Raw genomic sequence first — 24621 nt, forward strand, 5'->3', positions numbered from 1 at the left:
ATGTGTCATTTGGTCGTGAAACCTATATTTTGGTTTCACAATTTTCCTCCTAATATGTCCATCATTATTTTGTTTATTGATGTGTTATTCATTGTCACTACTCAATAATACAATGGAATTATTATAAACAATGTGTCTTCCTAATAAATATAACTTCAAATAGAAGCTCATTGTCGGGTTCACATTTGATTCCAAGCCAAACTCCTCTAGGATTTAAACTAGAATCACATCATAAAATCCTTGTCATGCTTCCCACATAGCTCTTAATTAGAGATGACACAATCATGAGATTGCCAACGAGCATTGATCCAATGAATGGTTATGCCCAATAAGCCACACCCACTCTTCGCCATCCACCCATCAATTGTGACCAATACTCAGTCAACATTGGCTAGCATCTTCTGGATCTCTACCTTCATCTTTTGAAATAGTTGCATTGTCCACAGCTGATGACACATACGCTAGGAGGGTCCACCTCAGTCGGCGTGACATATCGCCATGTTTCCTTCCATGAATCAGAGTTTATCCAGATTCACAAAATGTTAGTGAGAAGAACAAGATGACTAATGATTTCCTCGATTGCTTGGCCCCTCAAGGGTTGCCTACCCCCAAACAATCTTGATGTCACATCATGCAATAGACCCTCTACATATAGGTAGTAGCTTCCTTCCACATATCATTTTCTTTAAGGTGGAGAAATTTGAAGTATTGCCCTTAGACACTTGTACTACAGTTTGATGGTTGCTTGCTTCTAGAATATTCTACAGTGATCCACTAGATTGGGTGAAGCCTCCCTGTTGCCATGCCACTATTCTGATTTAGCCGCTTCCATCAAATCAACTGCTAGTTGGTTCCAGAGTCATGATTAAGCTACATAAGCAATCAGCTTAAGCTGAATGAGCAAAAATAATTGAGTTTTCGCACAGGTTCTGAGGTTATCCAATTCTTGAAGAACAAAGTAAAGGTGCGGAAGCGGAGGATGAAGACGAGACGTGAAGATTAAGATGAAGACGAGCGTGAAGATTCAGACGAGCGAGCGGGAGCGGGAGCGGACAGCGGATAAATGAAAGAAACTTATCTTGAAGATAAGGTGCGAGGGAGCAGAAGCGACGGAACCTGCGCGCGAAACGAATGGACGATGTGCCGTGGGTCAGTCTCGGGCCGGGGGGCAGGCACATTGCGGTTATGATGAAAAGAATGTTTGGATCAACGAGCCATTTCGTGAATCAATGGAATATCTGTCTATCCATATCATTGTCGCATTATCAATATAACACATTTATTTACTCATATGTGTACACTATTTTAGTATTGGGGACCTTGTCTATTGTCTACACACCTTGTACATGTCACATGTATTGCCTCCTATTGATTCATCTTGTGTTTACTCCTCCACCGTTTGGGGTAATGCTCTCTGCGTTGTCGACCTGACAATTTTTGAAGTGGACAGTGAACTCAATTTGTTGAAAAATAAAATCGTCGATATGCATCATGAGTTGAAAAATAAAATCAATATGCAATTGAAAGTCTTTTAATAATATCAGATCATATCAGCATCATTTATAAGGAGAACATGATGAAAATTGATGATGATGACAATGAACATAATACCATGAATTTAAGAAGAAGAGGATGGTATTTGATGATGATGTCAATGAACAGAACAACACAATTTTAAGAAGAAGATGATGACATTTGATGACGATGACAACGGACAGGACAAGACAATTTTTAGAAGAAGATGATTACATTTGATGACGATGACGACAGACAAGACAAGACAATTTTAAGAAGAAGATGATGACATTTGATGAAGATGACAATGAACAGAACAACACAATTTTAAGAAGAAGATGATGACATTTGATGAAGATGACAACGAACATAACAAGACAATATTAAGAATAAGATGATGACATTTGATGACGATGACAATGAACAAAACAACACAATTTTAAGACGAAGATGATGACATTTGATGATGAAAATGAACAGAACAATAGAATTTTAAAAAGAAGAGGATCACAATAACTTCTCAAGTTCCCACACACCAGCGTAAATAATTCCATACTTTAAATTTGATGTTAAAAAAGGTCATCAAATGCGTAAGAATAAGAACATTTCTCAAAAAATGATTTGTGAAATGTTTAGCATGGGAAAATATTAATAAAAGATAAACAACTGGACTAATAGAAATTAAATAGGAGGTCCATTTATGAAAAATGAAAAGAGCTTTTAATAGTGTCAAGAGAAGATCCTAAAAAACTATTGGATAAATGATCTTATAAATTACTAAAACATGGGTCACAACCCTTAAAAAAATATGATCCACAATTGTTTGATTGCAATGTATAAGAAGGGAAAAATGAGAGTAATACATATATATATGTATTAATATAACATCTATATTTAAGTTATCTCCCACTTAGTCAACATATAAAAGTGATATCAACATATTCAGTGAACAAAATGATAACATTTCTGAAGTTTGTTTTATACTATGCCTCTCCATTACCTGCTCACTTTCATAGAACTGTTCTCTCTTTGCGTCTTATAGAGAAACAAAGTGTCCCTTGGTTGCCTCTCATCATCCTTGATCTCTGCTCATCACCCTTGGTCGTCTTTGCTCGCCCTTAGTTGCTGCCCATTGCAAACTTGCCCATTGACTAAGTGGGAGATAACTTGAATACCCCCTATCACTGCATTTGCCATTAGCCCATCACCACTCATCGTCCTCAGGCACTGTGTGCCCATCACACTTAGTCACTGCCGCCGCTTCACGCTTAGTCGTCTCCTGCACATTGGCCTTAGTCTCGACTCCACCATCACCCTTAGATGTCGCCCATCCATCGCCCATTATTGCTGCTCGTCCATTTCCCTACAAATGAGAATAGAGAGTGCTGAGTTGATATATAGAGGTTTAAGAATAGATATTGTTGATATGTTTTGATACCTGATACCCATTTACCATGTCAGATATCACAACATGCAAGTGTCAAATATTGGGGTACACGTTCAAACAGTAGACAAGGATACGGTGAGTAAATTTATCTTCATCCATTATTGAATAACAGTATCAGATGATGGATAAGGATCAAATCATGATGAAACTGTTATAGCCGTTATCTAATATATTTTTTTCGTGTTTGTTATGTGAATGGTAGCACCAATTAGACAACCTCAAACAACGTTTTGTGTTAAGTAAACAGTTTTGGGGTGGAAATCATAATCGCCCGCCGCTCGAAACTGCTCAAGAGAGACAAAAAATGAGAAATAGAGAGAGAGAGAGGGGGACGAGCTAAGGAAGAGAGAGAGAGAGGGACGAGCTAAGGAAGAGCGTCACATGGTCAAATCTACGTCTAAGAAAAATGCTCAGATTAAACGCAGGCCACCTCAGCCGTTGGGTAGGAGTGTTGAGTAGCCTTCTCTCAAGCAGCAGAAGTCCTCTTTAGAATGTTTCAGATTGCTTGAGCATTTGAAGGAGGATGGGCTAGGCCCTTAGTGTAATATCTAAGCGTCTTATTACCACTTGTGTAAAGATACAACGATGATCGGAGCCATTACATGGGCATGAGGCCTGTACAGGAATGTAGAGACCGGGCGCATCCCAACACCTTGGGGCCCAAAGCCCATGCACACTCACTCGCAGGCACTGTCACTCCCAAGCTTGCCCCTAGCCAGGCGCACCACTCACCCTTGGCTCATAGCCCTCGGTACAACCGCCGATCAGTCATACCACACACCCCGATTTCCACTCACAACACCCCGTGCTCTGAGCCACCCTTGACGCTCCATGTGCCTCGAGCACCCATGCTGACATCTCTTCCGCTTTGGTCCTCATCGGTGATGCCGTGTGTGGCATCCCAAGCCTTGTTGCCTGCGCATCGCAAAACCACCTGCCGGAACACAACACGTGCCGTGCATCTGTCTCTGTGCTTCCACCTCTTCAGCCATGCATCTGTGCCGTGCATCTGTCTCGAGCCTTGTCGCTTCCATCCGTCATCGTCATCCACCACACATCATCCTTCATCGACCGGACGTCATCCATAATCCGTTCCGTACTGGGGTTTTAGATCTTTGCGAATGGGATTACGAAGAACTATAGTTCTGGATGGTACCGGACGTGGACGATGGATGGGACGAGAGGAAATTCGCCCTGTCCGACGTCCGGATTCAGTGCAGGGATGGAGGGGACGAATTTTTCGTCCAACGGTACGAAAACCGTCCCATCCAATCCTCACGGGACAAATTTTCGTTCCGTCCCTCGTCCTGGACGAAAAAACCCGTCTTATTTTTTATAATTAATTAAAGGTATGTTAGCATTCTTTACATATAGTTGTCCCTGCACTATAGACTATATCTCTATACTCAATTTTTTACAGACATGTACAATTATTTCTGAGCGGGTCCAGTATTTGTCCGAGACCTCCGGACGGATGGTTTTTCGTCCCATGGAACGAAAACCGTCCCGTTCTGTCGTCACTGGGACGAATTTTCGTCCCGAAATTCATACATGCTTTGAACGGGACGATTTTTTTCGTGCTGAGACGAAAAATCGTCCCGTCCGCGTCCCTGCCCTATAGGAAGAACCGAGTATAAACGAAACCTGCACAACGGTGCTGAAGAAGGGGAATTGGGGAAGATCGAAGGAAGGAGGTATGGACGAGGAGAGCTTCCCACTGGGGGGATCGGGCGGCGCCGCCCGGCGAGGTATCTCGACCGCCGCCACGATGGCGTGGCCGACGGTGGACGGCCCTCTCGGGGCCGAGAACGAGGAGAAAGCGTTGGAATCTGCCCGGAGATTCTTCTTCTGGGGCTTCTTCTGCCTTCCCTGGCTATGGGCCGTCAACTGCCTCTACTTCTGGCCCGCCCTCTTCCGCAGGCACGAGTCTATGTCTTCGTCGTCCTACGCGTTCCCTCGCCTCCGCCCCTGTAAGTTGTTCTTCCCCGTTTTCTTTTGATCTTGATTCAACTTTGGCCAGAAAGCTTGAATTGCGAAATATTTGCGATTCTAAGTAATTCGAAGTATTCTTATCCAAACGCTACTTGGTATTGTTTTAGCGTGATGCGTATTTTTTATATTTTGTGTTGCTTGTTTCATCGTCCAAAACAAAGAAACGCCCTCATTTTCAATGGGTACATTTTGTGAAAACTTCTCCCAACACCCATTTGAAAGAACGTAAAATGGAGTTATTGTATTGTTTAATGAGTAGAGCCTCTCACTTGCATCTGGTTTCATTACGGGTGTGGCTGTTTGGAGACTTTCAACTCAACGCAAACCCATTTAGTTGAGTGGAGTGTGAGTAAATTTAAGTTGTTCCGTTTTTTTTAATGGATATTTCTCTGTGAAACTCAATTTTCATGTTATCCATTTATTGGTGAGAATTACTCTGGAGATCGTTTCTTTGTTTTCTAATGCATTGGGAACAGAAAAGTGATGTTCAATTCCATCCGTGATAAACGATCGTTTCTTTGATTAGTATTCAGAAAAATTTGCTACTGGTAGGGTTACAAGTCAGACGTTTGTTTTAAAATTTGGAATCGATCTAATGTTATAATCGAAGTTTCAGACTATGGTTTTGGGTTATTCGAAATGAGAACTGATTATGCTTAGGAGAAATTCAAGATGCTCAGCTGTAAGATCCGTGAAAAATTTTTGCCCTCCATTTCCACATTTAGTGGCTTTCATTGAATGACGACAATGATTTTTGTTAATTTAGGCATCACTTCTAACACGCTGATAACAATAAGAAAATCCTTGTTTTGGAATCACCATAATTAGGAAGACATTTATCCTTTCAAGGGAACTTTCAGTGTACCCGTCTGGAAGAGAATTCCTCAGTGAGAGTTTCTGTTCTTATTTAGTTTTCCTAACCGTTCATCAGGTCTCTCTTTATGCTCATAGAATTTCTTTCTCTCTCTTCATGAACGATTGATAATTTTGTGACCTTCACCGTGCCAATATGATCTTTTTAAACCATCTCTTTTTTTTCTGAACTACTTATCCGTCTTGATGAGGACCCTGGTGGCACCATTCTCTAATTTATCAGTAAAAAGAACTCTGAAAATTGTTCTTCTTCCCAACATTGACTTTTTTTCGCTTTAAATTTTTCCCAGATATTGTCCGGTCAGCGATAGGGTTCTTTATTTTCACTGCTGTTCTTGCATCATGGTCCCTCACATTTGCTATGGGTGGGGAGCGTCTCTTTGGCCCCATGTGGAATAACCTGGTGATGTACAACGTCGCCGACAGACTAGGGCTTACCTCCTGGAATTAGGTTACCCAACAGGGTTTTCATTCTAGGTCAAGTATATCGTTCATCTATTTCGGTCCATTCTTTGATGAAACTTTGGTTTGATGCAAAGTAAGAAATGTCATTACCATGAGCCATTATTTCCAGGCAGAAGCCACAACGAGGCTCTTATTCTCCCAGCCAAAGAAAAGCGCGCCTCCCATCTCTTCAGCTGTGTATCGATCACAGTACGAGGCGAGTAGCTTCTCAATCCCTCCTTTGACCTCTGAGCTTATTGGGCATGAAACAAAGCCCGCCATCGTCATCCTCGCCTTCCATTTCCCAGCCACCTCGTACCTTTGAGAACACCCAGAATAAGTTTTTTTTTGTTTTTTCTTAAAAAAAAAGAGAGAAAAGAGAAAAAAAAACACTCTTGCTCTTACCTCTCTATCCGGTCGATGCCCTCGCATGCCACGATATTGACTATGTCCCGGGCTAGGCACTGCCTCTCGACGTTCATTCTGTCTGGGCTCTCCCTTGGTAGAGTGGCATCGAGCGATTTGAAGATGGCCGAGTAGTAGTCGTAGACCTCCACGAACCTATTTGTTCAGGAGAAAGTTCTTTTGAATTTTGTCCCTAACTTCGACATATGGTTTTGGCACACATCAACGTCAGCATTATCATCAACATAACCTACCCTTCACGAATTTTAGGGTGGTTGACAATGACTTTGATGAGATTACCGTTGACACTGTTTATCACAGACGTTTTACACCGTCCATCAATGTCAGCTTTCAACTTAGTAAAATTCTAGTTAGGAAAATTGCCAACCCTTCAAAATCATGCAGCCTGATTGACATTGAGGCTTATAGTATTTTTTGAAGGATGGAAGGTTGATGACAACGATGATGTTGATACCATCACTGCCAAACTGTAAACCAATGTCAACATCACACATCAACATTGTAGGGACTACCCATTCGCTGCTTAGAATTATAACTGTACTCCAAAGTCTGAGCTCACCTTTGCAAGAAGGGGGCGGTGTTGGTGTTCACATCCTGCTCAACAACAGTTACCAGCTTTGGGCGCAGGCCCTTGACCATTCTCAGGAGACGGTCTCTCTGGTTGACCGTTGACACACTTTCATCAGGCATGTGGTGAAGCTGAAAAGCAAAGTTGACCACCAAAGCCTCGCCGGGCCGGCAGTTGAGCATGGACGGGTTCACGCTCCCGACCTTCACTCCCAAGGCCCGGAAGTCAAACGAGATCCCGAGCTGCTCGGCCAGCTTCTCCAGGCGTTGACCGATGACCGTCAACCCTCCGATCGGTCGTTGCACCGATTCCGTGTCGTCCACGCCGGTGATCCTCAACCTGGGTTTTTAATAAGGTAAGCATAGGGCCGGTACTTCAAACTTATAGAGCTCAAAAATAGAATAAAAAGGACCTTGGTTTGATGGGCCAGGTTGCCAGGGCCTGCAAGAGAGTGAAGTACTGGCTTCCTTGGTTTACATCGAAGTCAATGATATGGACTCTATCATGGTTCTTGACGGCCTCGAGAATCACACCGTTAGCTGCCATGAACCCAAACTTGAAGCAGGGGCAGACTTCAAAGAGGACTTGCATAGCCGAGAGCCGGTCAAGGGTCGGTGGCTCCTTGCACCTCAGAGCTTTATAAATACCCTTTCCAGAGAAGGCCATTCTAGCTGCCAGCCCTTCCACTAAGTAAGCTGCCAGTCTCTGTGGAGGGTCCCCTTGAATGGAGACTATCTGTCGGAGCTCTCCTATCAGCACTTCTGCTTCCAATTGATTACCGTCTGATACTGCGGCGGCGCAGTCAAATAACAGTTGCTGGGCTGTGCGCGGTTCTTTGTTGTTAGAACCTGAGGACGATTCATTTGGTGAGCTTGAAAGGAGCAAACTCTTCATAGGCTCAACCCAATCTTCATCAATGGCCAATCCTTCTTCGTATTCAAGATCGTCCAGGAGCTCTCTTTCGAGAGCTCGAAGCTTTGATCTGATGCCTTCTTCATTGTAATCGAAGGCAGTCCCTGAACTTTGATCTTCAGTGGAGTTCTGTTGTGCAAGATTCAAGTGAGAGGCTGAAGATTGGGAGTTAGACCAAGGACCTGATGTGGAAGAGCTTGATGGGGTATCAGTGGACAGAATGTCCTCAGAGGAGACACCGGTGTATCTTCTTGAGAGATACTGTTGATAATCTGAACGGTAAGATTCCGTTCCATAATTAAGCATTTGGCGTTCTGTATGGTAGAACTGACTGGACGAGCAGGTCTAAGTTGCCAGACGAATGTGGAGATCGATCAATTAACTCTGGGCTTCCAAGAAGAGATATTCAGAATTCAAGTGTCTGTTCTTCGCCACTTATATCGTCTACCTTCAACGAAAATTATATATTTTTTATTAGGGAGACGAATTAAAAAACGACGAATTATATGACTTTCTTGCATTGGTTTTTTTAAGAAAAGCTACAGCTGTCGTTCCTCAAAGTGAAACAAAGTTGAAAATAATACTCTTATCATTTATAAGATGAGTTAGGCTAAAAAGGCAGCGTGGGATTGCTGCATTTTGAGTAGAAATCTAATAGGAGTTTCTACGAAAAATCTAACTGGGTAACCCTGATTTTTTAAAACAGGTTAACCCCAATTGGAGCAAAAAACTCAAGAGTTTCAACTTGATCAAAACTTTGCGATGAATAATATAAAATGGTTCCACTGCAGGCCCCGCGAAAATAAAAAATAAACCAAATTAACCTTCACGTAATCAGATTTTCAGTAGAAAAATCACATTTACTACAATAGTAAGTTACATGCGTTCTACCAAGATCGACATGTTTTCGACAATAAGAAAAGTACTAAATCCAATTTCACAGTTAACTGCATGGTAAGGCGTCCATACGCTAACGTTTAAAGCCACGGAGATAGGGAAATCCAGATGATCGTATTCCACCGAAGAACAATGAGATAATTACCAGAAAACAGATGTCACACGACGCCATTTCGTGTAGCTCGAAGGCTTAAACCTCAAAGATCAACGAAAAAAAAGGAAATTGTGGCGCGGCCTAACATTAATTGACCATATGCCTCAATTCCGAAAAGAAAATTCTGCCCTAGCCATCGATCAACGATCACAAAGGCGTTTTAGTCTAAGAACTGAAAGAGAGCAGGCAGAAGAAATTCAATCAGCCGCAATCAAAAGAACCAGGCAAAATCACATACGATCGATCACCTGCGATTTTGCTCATGATGACTGAGGATCTCTCGATCACCGACCGCAAAACTAGACGTCGACAACAGCCCTAATTCCACATCTGTAATTGCATCGCAGCGCGCGTAGTCGGTGGAGCTTCGTCGGGAGCCGTGCAGATGACGGGATCAAGAGCAGATCAGGAAGTTTCCAAAAATCTACGTCGATTACATAGAGACGCGTGTGATTGGATTTAGATCCAATCAAATTTGGCCACGTAACCTAAATGCCACGTACTAAAAAGATCGTTGACGGCTTGGTTGCTGGGACTGAGGTACAGGGTATATATACTTAATAAGTCCCATCTGGTAGTCGTTGAGCTTCTGGCTTTATAAATATAGCATAATTCTTTCCTCTGTTATTGTCCATCTTATTTTGGTTTCTTTGGAGCCCTAGCTATCAGTATAATCTGAAACAGAAAGTTATCCATCAGTGTGTAATAGAGTTTGTCAAATATTTTTTTTATAAAATTTCCTTGGAGAGGGTTTAATTCAAAGTACTCTTGTGAAACCAGGGGGATAGTGAATTTGGTACTCTTCAAGGGTCTGCTAAATTTTTTGATTGGTATTAAATGTTATAATCTTTGTGCAAACTGACTTTGGTTGTAATTTAGTTACTGTGTGTATATCTATGAATGCAATGGATTATAAACCTGTGAGAAGTAAAATGCAACTAATTTATAGAGATTTTTCTAGCGATTGCTATTTGAATATATAGATATATACATATACCTATCAGGTTCTATGTCTAATGTTTCGTATCCATATCTGCGAGAAAGAGTTATGTGATTACATATATATTTGCTTGTTCTCATTGCTGTTTCGTTGAAATAAATTTGATGTTTTCTAAATTTATCTTAAATATATTGTGTTAGTCATTCGTATAATGTTGCTTAAATGTTTAGAAAGCACCACAGTGGGTAAAGTATATGCCTGGACTGTTTATAACATAATATTTATGTTGGGATTTGTGGCCTTAATAAGTTGATTCGAAATCAATTTTACAGGGGAAGACTAGACCAAAGACAGATATCGAAACCGAAAATATAAATGATCATATTACCTTTACATCGATTGAATCAATTAGTTTTTTGGTTTATTGAATGAGTTTCTTTAAGCCATTAAGATGTATGGCTCTGGATGTATCCATATGATCTCATAGTAGTGGATCTCCTTTGTAATTTACTCGAGTTGTGCCGCCAAAAGTCTGATTTTCTTGTCATATAGTCTCACTTGAAGTAATACTTGGGAGAAATAAGAGAATAGAGAGGAGGCCACTAAAGAATGACTCCCATAAGTATCAAAAGTCAGTGCCCTCCTCTATTTATATTCTCTAAGACATTCATAGAAATTCTAGAGGCCGATAAATTTTAACTGAAGTCCCAGAAGGCAACATATATCTATTGACCTAAAAATATTATGTGTGTGACCCTCTAGGTTCATATATCACTATACTTAATGATTCTAAATTTTTAGTAACATTTAATGACCAACCTTAATTAATATACTTATATATTACTTAATCAAATATTTATTTAACCCAACCAATAGGGTTGAGTTGTGAGCTCATGGTATGGGAAGACACACCTTGTGCTCAAGAAGATAAAAAATGTACGTCAACTTTCTCACAAAAAAATTGGAATTATTGGATGTCGTCTATATATAATCATTCATTTACATGAGGCTTTCCAATGACATAAGGTAGGATTGATCACCAAACCATAATTAGTAATTTTAGAAAGTGCCGATGCATAGAGAAAATTATTAAAGGATACCTTCTATGATATTTGTACCATCTTGGCTAAAGATTGAAATACATCTTCCTTCTTGAGTCAATTTCCTATTACATCCACATAAAATAATCCATCTTAACAACACCATCACTTTAGTATCTGAAGATTAAGCTCTAAAAGCATTTTAGTAAAATACTTTAATATGTATTTTGATGAATGTTCAACGTAATTCAAGCCTCAGTAGGGTTTTTCATCAAGCACAATAGGTCCTCAGTCTAGTGAAGATCAAATATCCATCCATGGTTGTAGTAAAAGGCTGCTTAGTTTGACCATATAGTGAACAAGACAAATTATTGATTTTGAACTATGATTTTTTTTTTTATGAAATGAAGATAAACATATTATCTAACACAGTTCAAATATTTTTCTAAAATTTGCCTCATTTTATTGGTGTAATAACTTTGTCAAGTTCCTACTTACCACCTTCTGGTGTTTAAGGCTGAATTTATGAATGATTTAATGAAGATAAATTACATGAAGATATTAATATACAATAATGATATATTGATTACAATTATTTATTAAACATATTTGAAAATTTCATATCATTTTTAAGTTGAAATTGTTGGGCAAGGCCGCTAGTTTTTGCTCTAACACTTAAGAGGTATTTTGAACTTATGATAAAATAATAAATATAAAAATTTGAAGTTATAAGGATTGCTATTTCATATTGTCTAATCATAAACAATATATATGACTGTTGGACTATTGAAAAATTACCATTATGCCATTTTAAATTTCTAAGTCCGTATTGAAAAATTTCTAAGTTTTGAGCCCTAATTCCAAACCCGCTTCTCTTTGCTCTTTGAAAATTGTAGTCGAAAAGCTAGTGAGATCTTTAAATCCCTGAAGTAATTTTTAAGCCATTCTTCAGTATTTCTTAAAGAGGATATTTGTACCCAACATCAATCTAAGTCCATAGCACTTGGAATCATAGTTTTTGGTGCAAGGTGATTCAACATTCAAAAGAAAGAAGGCTGACCTCCGAATTTCACATATTCTTGACCTTGTGATAATTTTGACATCTTTAACATAATTTTATATTGATTTTGGTATTTTTTTTCAGATTATAAATAATTTCTAACATCCATACAAATCCATAGAACTTGGGATAACATTTTTTGGTTGAGTTTTGAAAGAGTTACATGGGTTTGAACTTGGATGGGGAGGAATCAAATGGTTGACTAAAACCATGGATATTATTTGACTTGATTTTGAATATTTTGTCTAAGATAAAAAATTTCACGATCATGTTACAAAACCATAAATTTAGAATCATCTCATTTTGTGCAAGAATAAAGAGAATATTTTAGTTTTAAGCATCAACGGTCAAACACGAATCAACGAATTTCATCCGAAGATAAATGTGGAGGAGAAGAGGACTAGTCAAAAGAGCGACCACATGTGGGGAAGTCATAATTACATTTTCAAAATTTTATAAATGAAGTAATAAATTTTTTATCTAAAAATATTCCACCTGAAATACATGAAATTAGGCCTTATCTTGAATACTACTTGAGGAGTGGTTATACTAAGTGCTGTTGAGAAGAAGACGTTGTTCATAACAATATTTTCCTTGACATATTTTTGTGGTCAGTGAGGTTATAACTTTGGGGGCCATAAGAAGAAGGCTTTGGGGGAAAATTGAAGTAGATCAAGCGACGTTGTTCCATGGAAGACTTTTGGGGTTGAGGAAGACAAAGCATTCATCAATTTTTTTCTTTTTTGGTATCCTTGTTCAAATCTATTTCCACGTGATTTTCTTGGGGGCATCCACACAAACACTGTTGGGGCACATCATCACCTCGAGGCGGATATCCCTGAACAACAGTAAGGATTAGCCCAAGCTATCTAAAAAAAAATGTGTCTCCCTTTTCCTCTACCTCATTTCTTAGGTAGAAAATTCCTTCGTTAATTAAAAGTTTTAAAAAATGAAATAGCTAGAGAACCTAATTCATCACATCTTAGGTTATTCCTTAGCCACTTAAACTAACGTTATATTTTTCCTGCATCCAACCTTGATAAATTTGAATGTGACTATTAGAGAGTCATTGGTTGTTGTGAATATGGCACCATTCCATCCACAAGGTGTCTTTAGTGTTTTGAGTCCACGTACCACTTAGATAATTGTGACATCAATCAATATAATTGGTTCTAGGTATAGTACCATTTGAGTATTCACACCAATGATTTCAGTGAACTATTTTCAAGACAGTACCCACTATTTTGTCCTTGATGTTTACACTATAATGCCTATCTATTGCAAAATGATATTATTCATAATACTTGTTTAGGAATATTCATAATACTTGTTTAAGGATAAGTAATCACTATATTATGAATCATTATAATTCACCTAGTCATTTCATTGTTTTAAGCATTCCATGCGCATTATAGTTTGTATATTGTATTGATAAATTTTGAACAAGATGTGTAATGTGCAATTAGCTTGCATGGTACATGTATTTCTTAAAAAATCAAGGATTGAACTTTTGAAGTGAAAGTGAATTTCACTAAGTAATTTCTGATGGGGTCCATTGGCTTGATTTCAATATTATTATTGCACGATAATTATATGCTAGTAGCTAGGTCCACATAACTGAAGCCCTATTGGTCCATGGAACATGAACACACATTTTCATATCCATCCAGATCATTTTTTACCATCTTGACATGTTATATTTGTAAATGAATTCTTAGTTTTCCTATGTTAATGATTATTTCTGGTTTGGCAAAACTTTCATACATAAATTAACTTTCAGGAGATTCAATTTGATGATAGTGGTTTTGATGTCAGGTTCTAAATTTGTTGGGAGTCACCTAAAGGATGGAAATATATTGAGCTCATTGGAATTTTCTGAGGAAAAATCAATACTACATTGTCAGAATGATTTTAAATATTTTATCATGTCCTCATTATTTATGCCAGAATTTTCCGTCTTCCTTATTATTGTCTTTGTCTTTTACACAGATTTACTCATCTGCCTCAGGATATTCATTCTCAAGTTGACCGGGGTTCTTGGAATTATCAAAATGGAACATTCAAAATATTTTTCTTTGAAATTTAAACTATAATGGATTTCATTGCCAAGATTATCATTTTATGAGGTTTATCTACTCTAAGTTGTAATCATTTGTCTTTCGTCTAATATACCTTGGTTCTTCCATAAGTATACATACTTATAATACCATATCCAATGGGTTAGGAACATATATTTTCTCTCCCTTATTGGTGTTAGATTTTCCTTCAATATTTTATGAATGAAAGCTCAATATTTTTCCTTCCATTTTTAATCTCATTGAAGATTTTGAAAACTTTTAAATTTTCATCTCTATTAATAAAAATATCAAAATCCTATATCATATTCATCAAAAGTAGGCTCACAATTACTTAATCAGCGTACATACCTAAAAGTTTATGCATATCACTTACTTGTATCAAACATGAAAAAATAAAAAAATTAATGTTATTCTAAATAAATTTCCAATACACTAGAATTGAGACACTAACATCCACCATACATGTCATTTAATTTAACAATCAACCTACATTTAATTACATAATAGTACTCATTTTCCTGATTTTCGAATAGACATTGCTGAATTCATCAAAACAAGGAGTTCCAACACTAATTTCATCTCTTCTAGGAGATAATACTCGAGATTATTACATAGTATCAACAAATGGAACTAAGATCAAAAGGATTATATGAATGCCTTCTTGAGTTCATCACAAAAAAACTGACAATATAAAAAAGGGCAAATTGTCCCATATATCCCAGGTTTTTAAAAATGTACGCGATCTATCCCAGGTTTTTTTTTCACGCGATCTATCCCAAAGTTTTTAAAACTTCCGCAATCTATCCCCATGTTTTTAAAACTTCCGCGATCTATCCCAGTGTTTCCCGATGCTGACGTGGCGTCCGACGCGGACGGCGAAATGGGCAGCTGGGCTGACCGTAATAGACGTGGCATCCAAGTCGGACGCCACGTCCGCATCGAAAAACCCTGGGATAAGTGATCATCTTCGATCGGAAATCGCTGCGAAAAAAAACCTTTTCATCTCTCCAGCGATTTCGACAAGCGATCCATTCAAGGGCGAAAGGATCGATCCCGAAGAAGCGTTTCTGCAAGACCGGGATTTCTCTTCTGCGATTTACCTCTTCTTCTGCGAATTTTTTCTTCTTCCGCGATTTTATTCTTCCGCGATTCCTCAGCCATGTACTTCGACTGCAACGGATTCCTCAGCCATCGTCTTGATCGCATGGCTGTATTGTTTCAAAAGAAAGGGGGTTTCAATCCATAATCATAATTAATAAGAATTGTAAATTCCGTTGGTTTAGCGGGATAAGGATAATCGATAATCCTTCTGTGTGAAAATGCTGAGAATGGTTGTGGTTGGATAAGGATAATCGATCATCCTCCTGCAAGAAAAGTGCTGAATATTATTGTTGTAATAGGATAAGGATAATCGATTATCCTTCTGCGTGAAAATGCTGAATATTGTATTGTAGTTGGATAAGGATAATGGACTATCACGGAAGAGAGAGAGACCGATCGCGCAAGAGAGAGAGAGAGAGAGAGAGAGAGAGAGAGAGAGAGAGAGAGAGAGAGAGAGAGAGAGAGAGAGAGAGAGAGAGAGAGAGAGAGAGAGAGAGAGAGAGAGAGAGAGAGAGAGAGAGAGAGAGAGAGAGAGAGAGAGAGAGAGAGAGAGAGAGAGAGAGAGAGAGAGAGAGAGAGAGAGAGAGAGAGAGAGAGAGAGAGAGAGAGAGAGAGAGAGAGAGAGAGAGAGAGAGAGAGAGAGAGAGAGAGAGAGAGAGAGAGAGAGAGAGAGAGAGAGAGAGAGAGAGAGAGAGAGAGAGAGAGAGAGAGAGAGAGAGAGAGAGAGAGAGAGAGAGAGAGAGAGAGAGAGAGAGAGAGAGAGAGAGAGAGAGAGAGAGAGAGAGAGAGAGAGAGAGAGAGAGAGAGAGAGAGAGAGAGAGAGAGAGAGAGAGAGAGAGAGAGAGAGAGAGAGAGAGAGAGAGAGAGAGAGAGAGAGAGAGAGAGAGAGAGAGAGAGAGAGAGAGAGAGAGAGAGAGAGAGAGAGAGAGAGAGAGAGAGAGAGAGAGAGAGAGAGAGAGAGAGAGAGAGAGAGAGAGAGAGAGAGAGAGAGAGAGACAGAGAGACAGAGAGACAGAGAGAGAGAGAGGTTTTTTCCCGACGATGACGTGGCGTCCGACTTGGATGCCACGTCTATTACGGTCAGCCCACTTGGATGCCGCGTCGGACGCCACGTCATCGTCGGGAAAACTGCGGGATAGATCGCGGAAAGGGGATAGATAGCGGAACTTTTTAAAAACCTGGGATAGATCGCGGACATTTTTAAAAACTTGGGATATATGGGACAATTTGCCCTATAAAAAAGGATGGAACTCATAAACATATTATCAATCATCTGACAACACTTGGAATGATAATATTTGATATAAGATTGGCCCAGTAGTCCTAGCCCATTATCACAGCAAGTTGACAGGGTTTTGTAGAAATCTTCTGCTGCTTTCCTATCATATCTGCTCTTCTTCTCGGATCGATCTTGCACTTCCCTGCGGAACTATCAATGGTGGCGTTGACGATGGCGACCGTTCCAGATCGAGATTGTCAATGCCGCGATTCCTGGCTCCTCAGAGATCTGCGAAAGTTCCTTCTACCGTTCGGAGAAGGTCAGTGAAGGTGGCGGCGACGGGAGGAAGAAGATCAACTCGCATCCAACGGCTGATCGAAAAGGAAGGAATCGTGCTCATGCCTGGATGTTACGATGCTCTAACGGCCGCAATTGTGGAGAAATCTGGTTTCAGCGCTGGGTTCATCTCTGGATACGCTCTCTCCGCTTCTCTCCTCGGCAAACCTGATATTGGGCTCTTAACTTGCTCTTTAATTTAAGTTTCTTGTTGTGGGTTTTGGTTTAATGGATTTGAACTCGTTTAACTCACTCGGATACTTGTTTTGGGAATAATGTTAGGCCTCCGGAGATGGCCGAGGCTGCTCGACATGTGTGCGCTGCGGCGCCGCGTATTCCTATCATTGCTGATGCGGGTGACATAGTTTTCTTATCGATTTTTGCTTGTTTGCTTATAATTCTTTGCGGAATCGTTTAGAGAACCTGGGTTTTTCTTGATAGTTTGCGCCGAAGACAAAGTCCGTTTTTTTGATTGTTTCTTCTCGGTTAGATCCATGTATCGATGTGTGATGAGTGTTAACTCAAGAGAAAACACAAAGAGGAATTTTAATCTAGTTCATGCATGCAATGGTCTGCCTTCGAAACACGAAGAGGGAACAGACTTGACTTGACTTTGGAGTCAAACATTAATGTTTGACTTGCAGTCAAATTCTAAAATGATGAATAGGCGTTTCAAAATGTTGTGACATTCCAATTTCCAGTCTTTGTTGTTTTCCTGTGAGAAATGGAAAAAAGTTGGATTTACGCAATATGTTGTGACATTAAAAGTCACTTTGTTCGATTTGTTTCATTCTTTTGGGGAAAATGGAAACTTATTTGGACGCCTTTTTGATCGGTATTCAGATACTGGAGGAGGCAACGCCCTTAACGTTCAGAGAACTATCCATGATTTGATCGCCGCTGGTGCTGCTGGTTGTTTTTTGGAGGTAACATAACTCATATCTTCCCCCTTTCTTCAATATGGGATGATATTATCTCTCAACCCTTTCTCTGGCTGAAAATCATTTATGCTCAGGATCAAGCATGGCCGAAGAAATGCGGTTAGGACCTCCCGTTCCTCCTGCTTCTTCACTATTTACTTCGTTCCCATCGATGAAATCTAACTATTTTTTATTTTTCCCATCCGGCAAGGTCATATGCGTGGCAAGCAGGTACCCATTCCCTTTGATCCTCCGTGTAGTTCTCTTCCAATATCCTCCGTGTAGTCCTCCGTGTACCGAAGAAAAAAAGTAATAAATTTGTTTTTACATCCTTTTGTCCTAAAAACCATGAATGAATCGGTTCATCCAAATCTGAATCTGAACTGACTTGTTAACGTAACCTCAAAACCATCTCTGTTTTTGTTTAGATTATCGTTTTTGATGGACTATCCATGGGCACTGAATTTATTTCTTGAGATATAAAAAAGAAGCTTTGATTTTAGCGCTTACTCATCACTTTCATAGGGAAGGAACAACAGGAATTCTAACCATGGGAGCTAATTCCTCTCATCCCAGGTCATTCCTGCAGAGGAGCATGCTGCCAAGATTGCTGCGGCGAGGGATGCGATCGGGGATTCTGATTTTTTCCTCGTTGCATGAACTGACGCCCGTGCCACCTCAGCCAAAACTGGACTCTCTGATGCCATCGCCCGAGCCAATCTCTATATGGATGTATGTTCCACAAACGCATACTACAAATACTTCTGTTTCGCCACATCTATTTTTATGGCCTTCCAAAAGAAGATCCTCATTTATTTTGAAGTAATTTCTGAGGCTTATGAGCTAAACGAGATTTTGAAAATGAACATGTTTCATTTGACTCTGAAGGATAGAAATAAAGAGTGCTTCAGATTCAGAAGACAAAGAAAACAGAAAACTTAGAAAACTTGCTGCTCTCCCCATGAATTGAATTGCTGGATTTCTCATTGCATTGGGTCTTAATCAGGCGGGGGCGGACGCATGCTTCGTGGAGGCGCCGAGGAGTGACGAGGAGCTCGTGGAGATTGGGCGGAAAACAAAGGGGTTGAGTGTCTGCAACATGTTGGAAGGTGGGGTCACGCCGCTTCACACGCCGGAGGAGCTCAAGTCAATGGGCTTCCACCTGATCGTGCATCCGTTGACCGCCCTCTACGCCGCAGCTCGTGGCATCACCGACGTGCTCCGCACCCTCCGAGAGGAGGGCACGACCCGGGGTCAGGTCGACCGCCTTGCTACCTTCAAAGAGTTCAACCAGCTGGTCAACCTTGACTCCTGGTACCAGCTTGAAGCCCGCTTCGCCCCCACCCAGAAGTTGAATCTTTGACCCATTTGACTTTGACTTCGACGTTGACTTCAACCAGGGTTCTATCCGATCATGATCCCCCTCCCACTACCCGTCCATTGATCAATTGGGTCATTCTGATTTTTGATCGTCTATTTTGACTGAGTCCACTTAGTACAGTCTGCAGACTCCACTCTTCCGCCAATCTGATCTAGAACAGGCCGATTCAGAAGAACCACTGATTAGGGTTAAAGGATGGAACTAATGGGCTGATGACCCATGAAGCCCATTATGAAAAAAACATAACTTTCAATCAACGTCCCGCCAAATTTATTATAACCGTTGGCCATGCAAGTGTTGAAGGCCAGACTGAGAGAGAGGGGGAAAATGCGAGGGATACAGAACAGGAAAAAGAAAAAAAGATTTCCTCTTTTTAGTTCTCAAAAAACAGATTTGAATATATCTATAAACACGCATTACAAATCTACAAATTCGAAGGAACAGGGATTTTATAATACTGACTACAGAATTTTGTGGGAGCTTGAACGGGGTGGAGATGAGTGGGATGAGAATGGAGATTTGGGGGGCCCGGGGGGATAGAAAGGCAGCCAATTGGAGAGGAAGTAATCTCCACCTTATCCGTTTCTGGGCCACGACTCTTGTGCTCAACACGATTACAGATACCGCGACAAGCACTGATTTCATGCACTCGAAGGAGCTTCCAATTTTCAAGGGAAGGAGATGGCAACGATGAACTCCACCGTGCTGGCATGCCGCTACGCCATCGCCGGCGGCGCCGACGCCAGCAGGAAGCTCACCGCCGCGCCATCGGCGGCGCCGCCGGCCGCGTCGTCGTCGACGAGGCTGCCTGTCATCCGCGCCACCGCAGAGAAGCCCCGCTCCGTCGCTGTTGATGGGAGAAGGGCGGCGCTTCTCGGCCTCGCCGCCGCCGTCGCCGCCGTGGCCGTGAATTCCCCGGCCAACGCCGGAATCATCGACGACTATCTCGAGAAGAGCAAGGCCAACAAGGTTCGCTTCCTCTCCCCTTGTTCGTCGCCGTGGACGGGCCGACGTAAGTGCTGAAATGGGTGGCGTTTGCAGGAGCTGAACGACAAGAAGAGGCTGGCGACGAGCGGCGCGAACTTCGCCCGGGCCTTCACCGTCGACTTCGGGAGCTGCAAATTCCCGGAGAACTTCACCGGCTGCCAAGATCTGGCCAAACAGAAGGTTGGTATTAATCGTGGAATTATCGTCTAAGTTTTCTTCATTTTACCGGCTGCTAAGATCTGGCCACGCAGAAGGTTGGTATTATCGTTTAGTTATCGTCAAAGTTTTCTTCATTTTGTCGGCTGCCAATTTCTGGCCAAGCGGAAGGCTGGTATTATCGTCCAAGTTTTCTTCATTTTACCGGCTGCTAAGATCCGGCCAAGCATAAGGTTGTTATTATCGGTTATTTATCTTCTAAGTTTTCTTCGGTTTACCGGCTGCTAAGATCCGGCCAAGGATAAGGTTGTTATTATCGTCTAAGTTTTCTTCGGTTTACCGGTTGCTAAGATCCGGCCAAGCATAAGGTTGTTATTATCGGTTAATTATCGTCTAAGTTCTCTTCATTTTACCGGCTGCTTTGATCCGACCAAGCATAAGGTTGTTATTATCGGTTAATTATCGTCCTAGTTTTCTTCATTTTACCGGGGGCTATGATCTCGGCAAGCATAAGGTCGGTATTATCGTTTAATTAGCGTCTAGGTTTTCTTCGTTTTGCCGGCTGCTATGATCTGGCCAAGAAGAAGGTTGGTATTATCGTTTAATTATCGTCTAAGTTTTCTTCGTTTTGCCGGCTGCTATGATCTGGCCTAGCAGAAGGTTGGTATTATCGTTTAATTATCGTCCAAGTTTTCTTCGTTTTACGGGCTGCTAAGATCTGGCCTAGCAGAAGGTTCGTATTATCGTGGAATTATCGTCCAAGTATTCTATATTTAACTTGGGTTTCTGCGCTGCAGAAAGTGAAGTTCATCTCTGATGATCTTGACATTGAGTGCGAGGGAAAGGACAAGTACAAGTGTGGGTCCAACGTCTTCTGGAAGTGGTGAAGAGCCCGGCTGGCTGCTCCTTGCTCTCTCTCTCTATCTCTTCCTGAACTATGTGATGTAGCGAGTGTTCCATCCATTGAACAGAGTTTGTGTCTCCATTTGCACTCTGTTCCCTCTCTTCCTCTCCAACCAAAAAAAAACCTAATGAGGATATGGTTCTTTTCAGGGAAATCAGATTCTTATTAGGAAAAGAAAACTGAAAAAATGGGTGCTTGTGATCTATCACTGATCTGATGCGCATTAGGTTACACGATTATAAGAGATATCCAATGCAAGTTTGCAGCGAGGGAGTTGTGCCTCAAATTTATCTCCTTATACGGTGCATGATCAATGGACACAATGAGATGAATGCACCACTTTTTATAGTTATGAGCAAATGTAAATATTCATTGGGTGTATTTTGGACAAAACTGGATGCAATGATGCTGATGGAGGGGCATTTGTGGAACATATCTCCGAACTGGACTTGATTGGGATGTATTTGCAGAATGGTTCCATTTCATTTTCATGAAAAATGTGACTGTTGATTTCTCTGTCACAGTAGACTTGAGGCTCGTTTCCTGGGGGCTTGGCAAGGAAAAATGGATAGGTGAATTATGAAACATAAGTTAGATCCCAATTTCAAAAGTGAGAAGTTGAGATGTTCCACAGAACTATACTAGGTCAAGGTTACCCGAGTGATCCAAATATCATCTATGTAACCTGCAAATTTCAGCAATACAGTCAACCGTGGCTTCATATATCGCATCTACCCCAGACTTTGACATTATTTTATGCTTGGTCGACTTTACAAAGTTTGGAAATCACATATAAATGTAGGAAAGCTAGTACACTCTTTTAGAAATATTGTCGAAGTGCCCAGTTTCAGTCAGAAATGCATAGACTCATCAAGAGTTGAGTTCTTGGGAATAATTAAACCTCGATCAAGTGTTGAGTGGAGAAATCATATTGAGGGCCTTTAAGTGCGCACAACATGTTTGTGCTTGTTTAACTAAATTAGTGGACAAGGTAAGTAATATTTCTTTCAAAGTTTCGTCAACACATTGTGCAAGTATACCAAATAATCATCTGCATTGTGAGACTACATAATGGATTGGATCTAGTTTTTGATTGGGACCAATGAAAAGGAGCTGAAAGTAACCATATTCCATCATGCATAAAGCTATGCATAAAGTTTAGAGATATGAGAGCTAGTCACATCAATGTTCTTGAAATAAATAATGGGACTGCTTAGGCTTTTCCTCCAAGAAGAGAGAGAATTCACTATCTCCAAAACAAAATTTAGGTTTTAAATTTGGATAATTGGATAAAACATTTTATCACATAAAATTCATTCATATTATTAGATTTTTTGTTCAAAAAATCCTGAAGTCATCCCTGGACTCATGTGAGGAAGTGTGAGGAATGATCATATTTATTGCTGTGGCCAGGGAAGCAAGTTGCATGTCAATGCAACTTATTTCTTGACTACAACCAGACTTGGGGTACAGTCTCCTTTGTGCTAAAGGATATACTTGTATGAGCCTATACATTAGATCCTGATCAAGGTCATATTATTTAAATAATCATATTAATATGATTTCGTCATAATTCACTCATCGTTGTACATATCCTTATAAACATCATGCATTAGACCATAATAGTGAACATGATTTGTATTAAAAAATTCAAGTAAGACGTGGATGTGATATTGGCTTACATGCCATAATTCCATATTTCCATCTATGTATTTAAGAACGTTATTTTATTGGACGTGATCTAGCTAGAAATTGATTTAAGATAGAAATATGTGGCCCACAAGCCAATCCCACATTCTATATATTGTTCATGTTCATTAATACAATGTATTCATTATAGTGCACATGTGATGTTTATAATGAAGTCCACGAATACATGATCGGACGTGGTAAATAATGATGAGATCGTAATACGAATATCAACAGTCTCCCTGGCTAGAATTGTTCAAGGCCCTTCCCATCCTCTTTTCTCCCTTCTCCGCATAGCTTGTTTCCTTTCCTGATGATATTAGGATGGCGTAATGATGACGGAGGGTGAACAAAGCTCGTCAAGGCGAATGAGGAGATTTGACATGCCAAAGATCGCATTGGTACATCTAGAGGCTGCACACGAGCAGCTTGACGTGACTCACTTTAGGATTAAAGAAATCACAAATACAATCCATGCCCATGTGATTTGTTTCATGTTTTGTTGATACTGTTACAATTTCATTTTAAGTCTTTCGCTGAGAATTGTCTCAAGGCCCTAGAACCCAACAGTCTAGTCCCAATCACTTCCATAATTCATCTGATAATATGAATACACAAAAAGGAATCCCCAAAGTCCACTTTAGAGTGTAGCCATGAAGTGAAAAATAAAACACCAAATGAAAGTCCCAAATTCTTGTTCTGAATTATTATGTCACATATTCATCATTTTGAAATCAGTTATAATTCCAAGAAGAGTGGTTTCCCTCTCTTCTACTTAGCTCGCCTTCGCTTCACTTGGTCATCTCACCGCATCTAACTAGAATCTGTTTGGATGTTGCCTCGGGTGCCAATTAGTGGTAAAGAGAGAAAACATGAGAGAGTGAGGGAGTGAGAAAATGAGAGAATGATGGAGGCAGAAGTTTAGATTGAGAGATTCTGAAGAAATCAGAGATCCAGAGAGTGAGAAAAAAGTGAGAACAGAGAGAGAGAGAGAGAGAGAGAGAGAGAGAGAGAGAGAGAGAGAGAGAGGGAGAGAGAGAGAGAGAGAGAGAGAGAGAGAGAGAAAGAGAGAGAGAGAGAGAGAGAGAGAGAGAGAGAGAGAGAGAGAGAGAGAGAGAGAGAGAGAGAGAGAGAGAGAGACAGAGACAGAGACAGAGACAGAGAGAGAGAGAGAGAGAGAGAGAGAGAGAGAGAGAGAGAGAGAGAGAGAGAGAGAGAGAGAGAGAGAGAGAGAGAGAGAGAGAGAGAGAGAGAGAGAGAGAGAGAGAGAGAGAGAGAGAGAGAGAGAGAGAGAGAGAGAGAGAGAGAGAGAGAGAGAGAGAGAGAGAGAGAGAGAGAGAGAGACAGAGACAGAGACAGAGACAGAGACAGAGACAGAGAGAGAGACAGAGAGAGAGAGGGAGAGAGAGAGAGAGAGAGAGAGAGAGAGAGAGAGAGAGAGAGAGAGAGAGAGAGAGAGAGAGAGAGAGAGAGAGAGAGAGAGAGAGAGAGAGAGAGAGAGAGAGAGAGAGAGAGAGAGAGAGAGAGAGAGAGAGGGAGAGAGAGAGAGAGAGAGAGAGAGAGAGAGGGAGAGAGAGAGAGA

General features: G+C 40.6%; 3 protein-coding genes and 1 pseudogene across 9 annotated transcripts; 3 read left to right on the forward strand and 1 right to left on the reverse strand.

Annotated features, from left to right (window-relative positions):
* The first annotated feature begins 4614 nt into the window (after positions 1–4614).
* LOC144705393 (gamma-secretase subunit) lies at positions 4615–6663 on the forward strand. 2 transcript variants are annotated; one of them, XM_078578037.1, is made up of 3 exons: positions 4615–4932; positions 6118–6304; positions 6402–6663. In XM_078578037.1, exons 1-2 carry the CDS (start codon positions 4659–4661, stop codon positions 6276–6278), a joined length of 435 nt encoding a protein of 144 aa, XP_078434163.1. In that variant the 5' UTR covers positions 4615–4658; the 3' UTR covers positions 6279–6304; positions 6402–6663. The 2 variants fall into 2 exon arrangements, with proteins under 2 accessions (XP_078434163.1, XP_078434161.1); XM_078578035.1 differs by lacking the exon at positions 6402–6663 and having other exon boundaries at positions 6118–6400.
* SCL1 (SCARECROW-like 1) lies at positions 6275–9639 on the reverse strand. Of its 5 annotated transcripts, XM_078578026.1 has the most exons (6): positions 9477–9639; positions 9220–9400; positions 7678–8625; positions 7257–7604; positions 6677–6832; positions 6275–6590 (listed from the first exon to the last, which is right to left on the reverse strand). In XM_078578026.1, the coding sequence occupies exons 3-6, from the start codon at positions 8481–8483 to the stop codon at positions 6392–6394; spliced, it is 1509 nt and encodes a 502-aa protein (XP_078434152.1). In that variant the 5' UTR covers positions 8484–8625; positions 9220–9400; positions 9477–9639; the 3' UTR covers positions 6275–6391. The 5 variants fall into 5 exon arrangements, with proteins under 5 accessions (XP_078434152.1, XP_078434151.1, XP_078434150.1 ...); XM_078578025.1 differs by lacking the exon at positions 9220–9400 and having other exon boundaries at positions 7678–8621; XM_078578024.1 differs by lacking the exon at positions 9220–9400.
* A 7119-nt stretch (positions 9640–16758) lies between these two features.
* LOC144706080 (carboxyvinyl-carboxyphosphonate phosphorylmutase, chloroplastic-like) lies at positions 16759–19396 on the forward strand (annotated as a pseudogene). Its single transcript, XR_013582168.1, has 7 exons — positions 16759–17126; positions 17285–17358; positions 17846–17928; positions 18018–18042; positions 18134–18153; positions 18499–18654; positions 18929–19396. The product of XR_013582168.1 is annotated as a carboxyvinyl-carboxyphosphonate phosphorylmutase, chloroplastic-like (transcript).
* A 538-nt stretch (positions 19397–19934) lies between these two features.
* PSAN (photosystem I reaction center subunit PSI-N, chloroplast, putative / PSI-N, putative (PSAN)) lies at positions 19935–21440 on the forward strand. Its single transcript, XM_078577902.1, has 3 exons — positions 19935–20272; positions 20345–20470; positions 21244–21440. Exons 1-3 carry the CDS (start codon positions 19985–19987, stop codon positions 21331–21333), a joined length of 504 nt encoding a protein of 167 aa, XP_078434028.1. The 5' UTR covers positions 19935–19984; the 3' UTR covers positions 21334–21440.
* The last annotated feature ends 3181 nt before the right edge of the window (positions 21441–24621 follow it).

Source organism: Wolffia australiana, chromosome 7 (genome assembly GCF_029677425.1).
Source record: "Wolffia australiana isolate 7733 chromosome 7, ASM2967742v1".
NCBI lineage: Eukaryota > Viridiplantae > Streptophyta > Magnoliopsida > Alismatales > Araceae > Wolffia > Wolffia australiana.

What these genes read in the sequence shown, in the direction of transcription:
- LOC144705393 (XM_078578037.1), top strand. Translation starts at nt 4,659, where the DNA reads ATGGACGAGGAGAGCTTCCCACTGGGGGGATCGGGCGGCGCCGCCCGG. An exon ending in GTTCCCTCGCCTCCGCCCCT is followed by an intron (nt 4,933 to 6,117) that starts GTAAGTTGTTCT and finishes AATTTTTCCCAG; the next exon opens with ATATTGTCCGGTCAGCGATA.
- PSAN (XM_078577902.1), top strand. Translation starts at nt 19,985, where the DNA reads ATGGCAACGATGAACTCCACCGTGCTGGCATGCCGCTACGCCATCGCC. An exon ending in AGAAGAGCAAGGCCAACAAG is followed by an intron (nt 20,273 to 20,344) that starts GTTCGCTTCCTC and finishes TGGCGTTTGCAG; the next exon opens with GAGCTGAACGACAAGAAGAG. An exon ending in AAGATCTGGCCAAACAGAAG is followed by an intron (nt 20,471 to 21,243) that starts GTTGGTATTAAT and finishes TCTGCGCTGCAG; the next exon opens with AAAGTGAAGTTCATCTCTGA.
- SCL1 (XM_078578025.1), bottom strand. Translation starts at nt 8,483, where the DNA reads ATGCTTAATTATGGAACGGAATCTTACCGTTCAGATTATCAACAGTAT. An exon ending in ACCTGGCCCATCAAACCAAG is followed by an intron (nt 7,605 to 7,677) that starts GTCCTTTTTATT and finishes TTAAAAACCCAG; the next exon opens with GTTGAGGATCACCGGCGTGG. An exon ending in ACCGCCCCCTTCTTGCAAAG is followed by an intron (nt 6,833 to 7,256) that starts GTGAGCTCAGAC and finishes CTGAACAAATAG; the next exon opens with GTTCGTGGAGGTCTACGACT.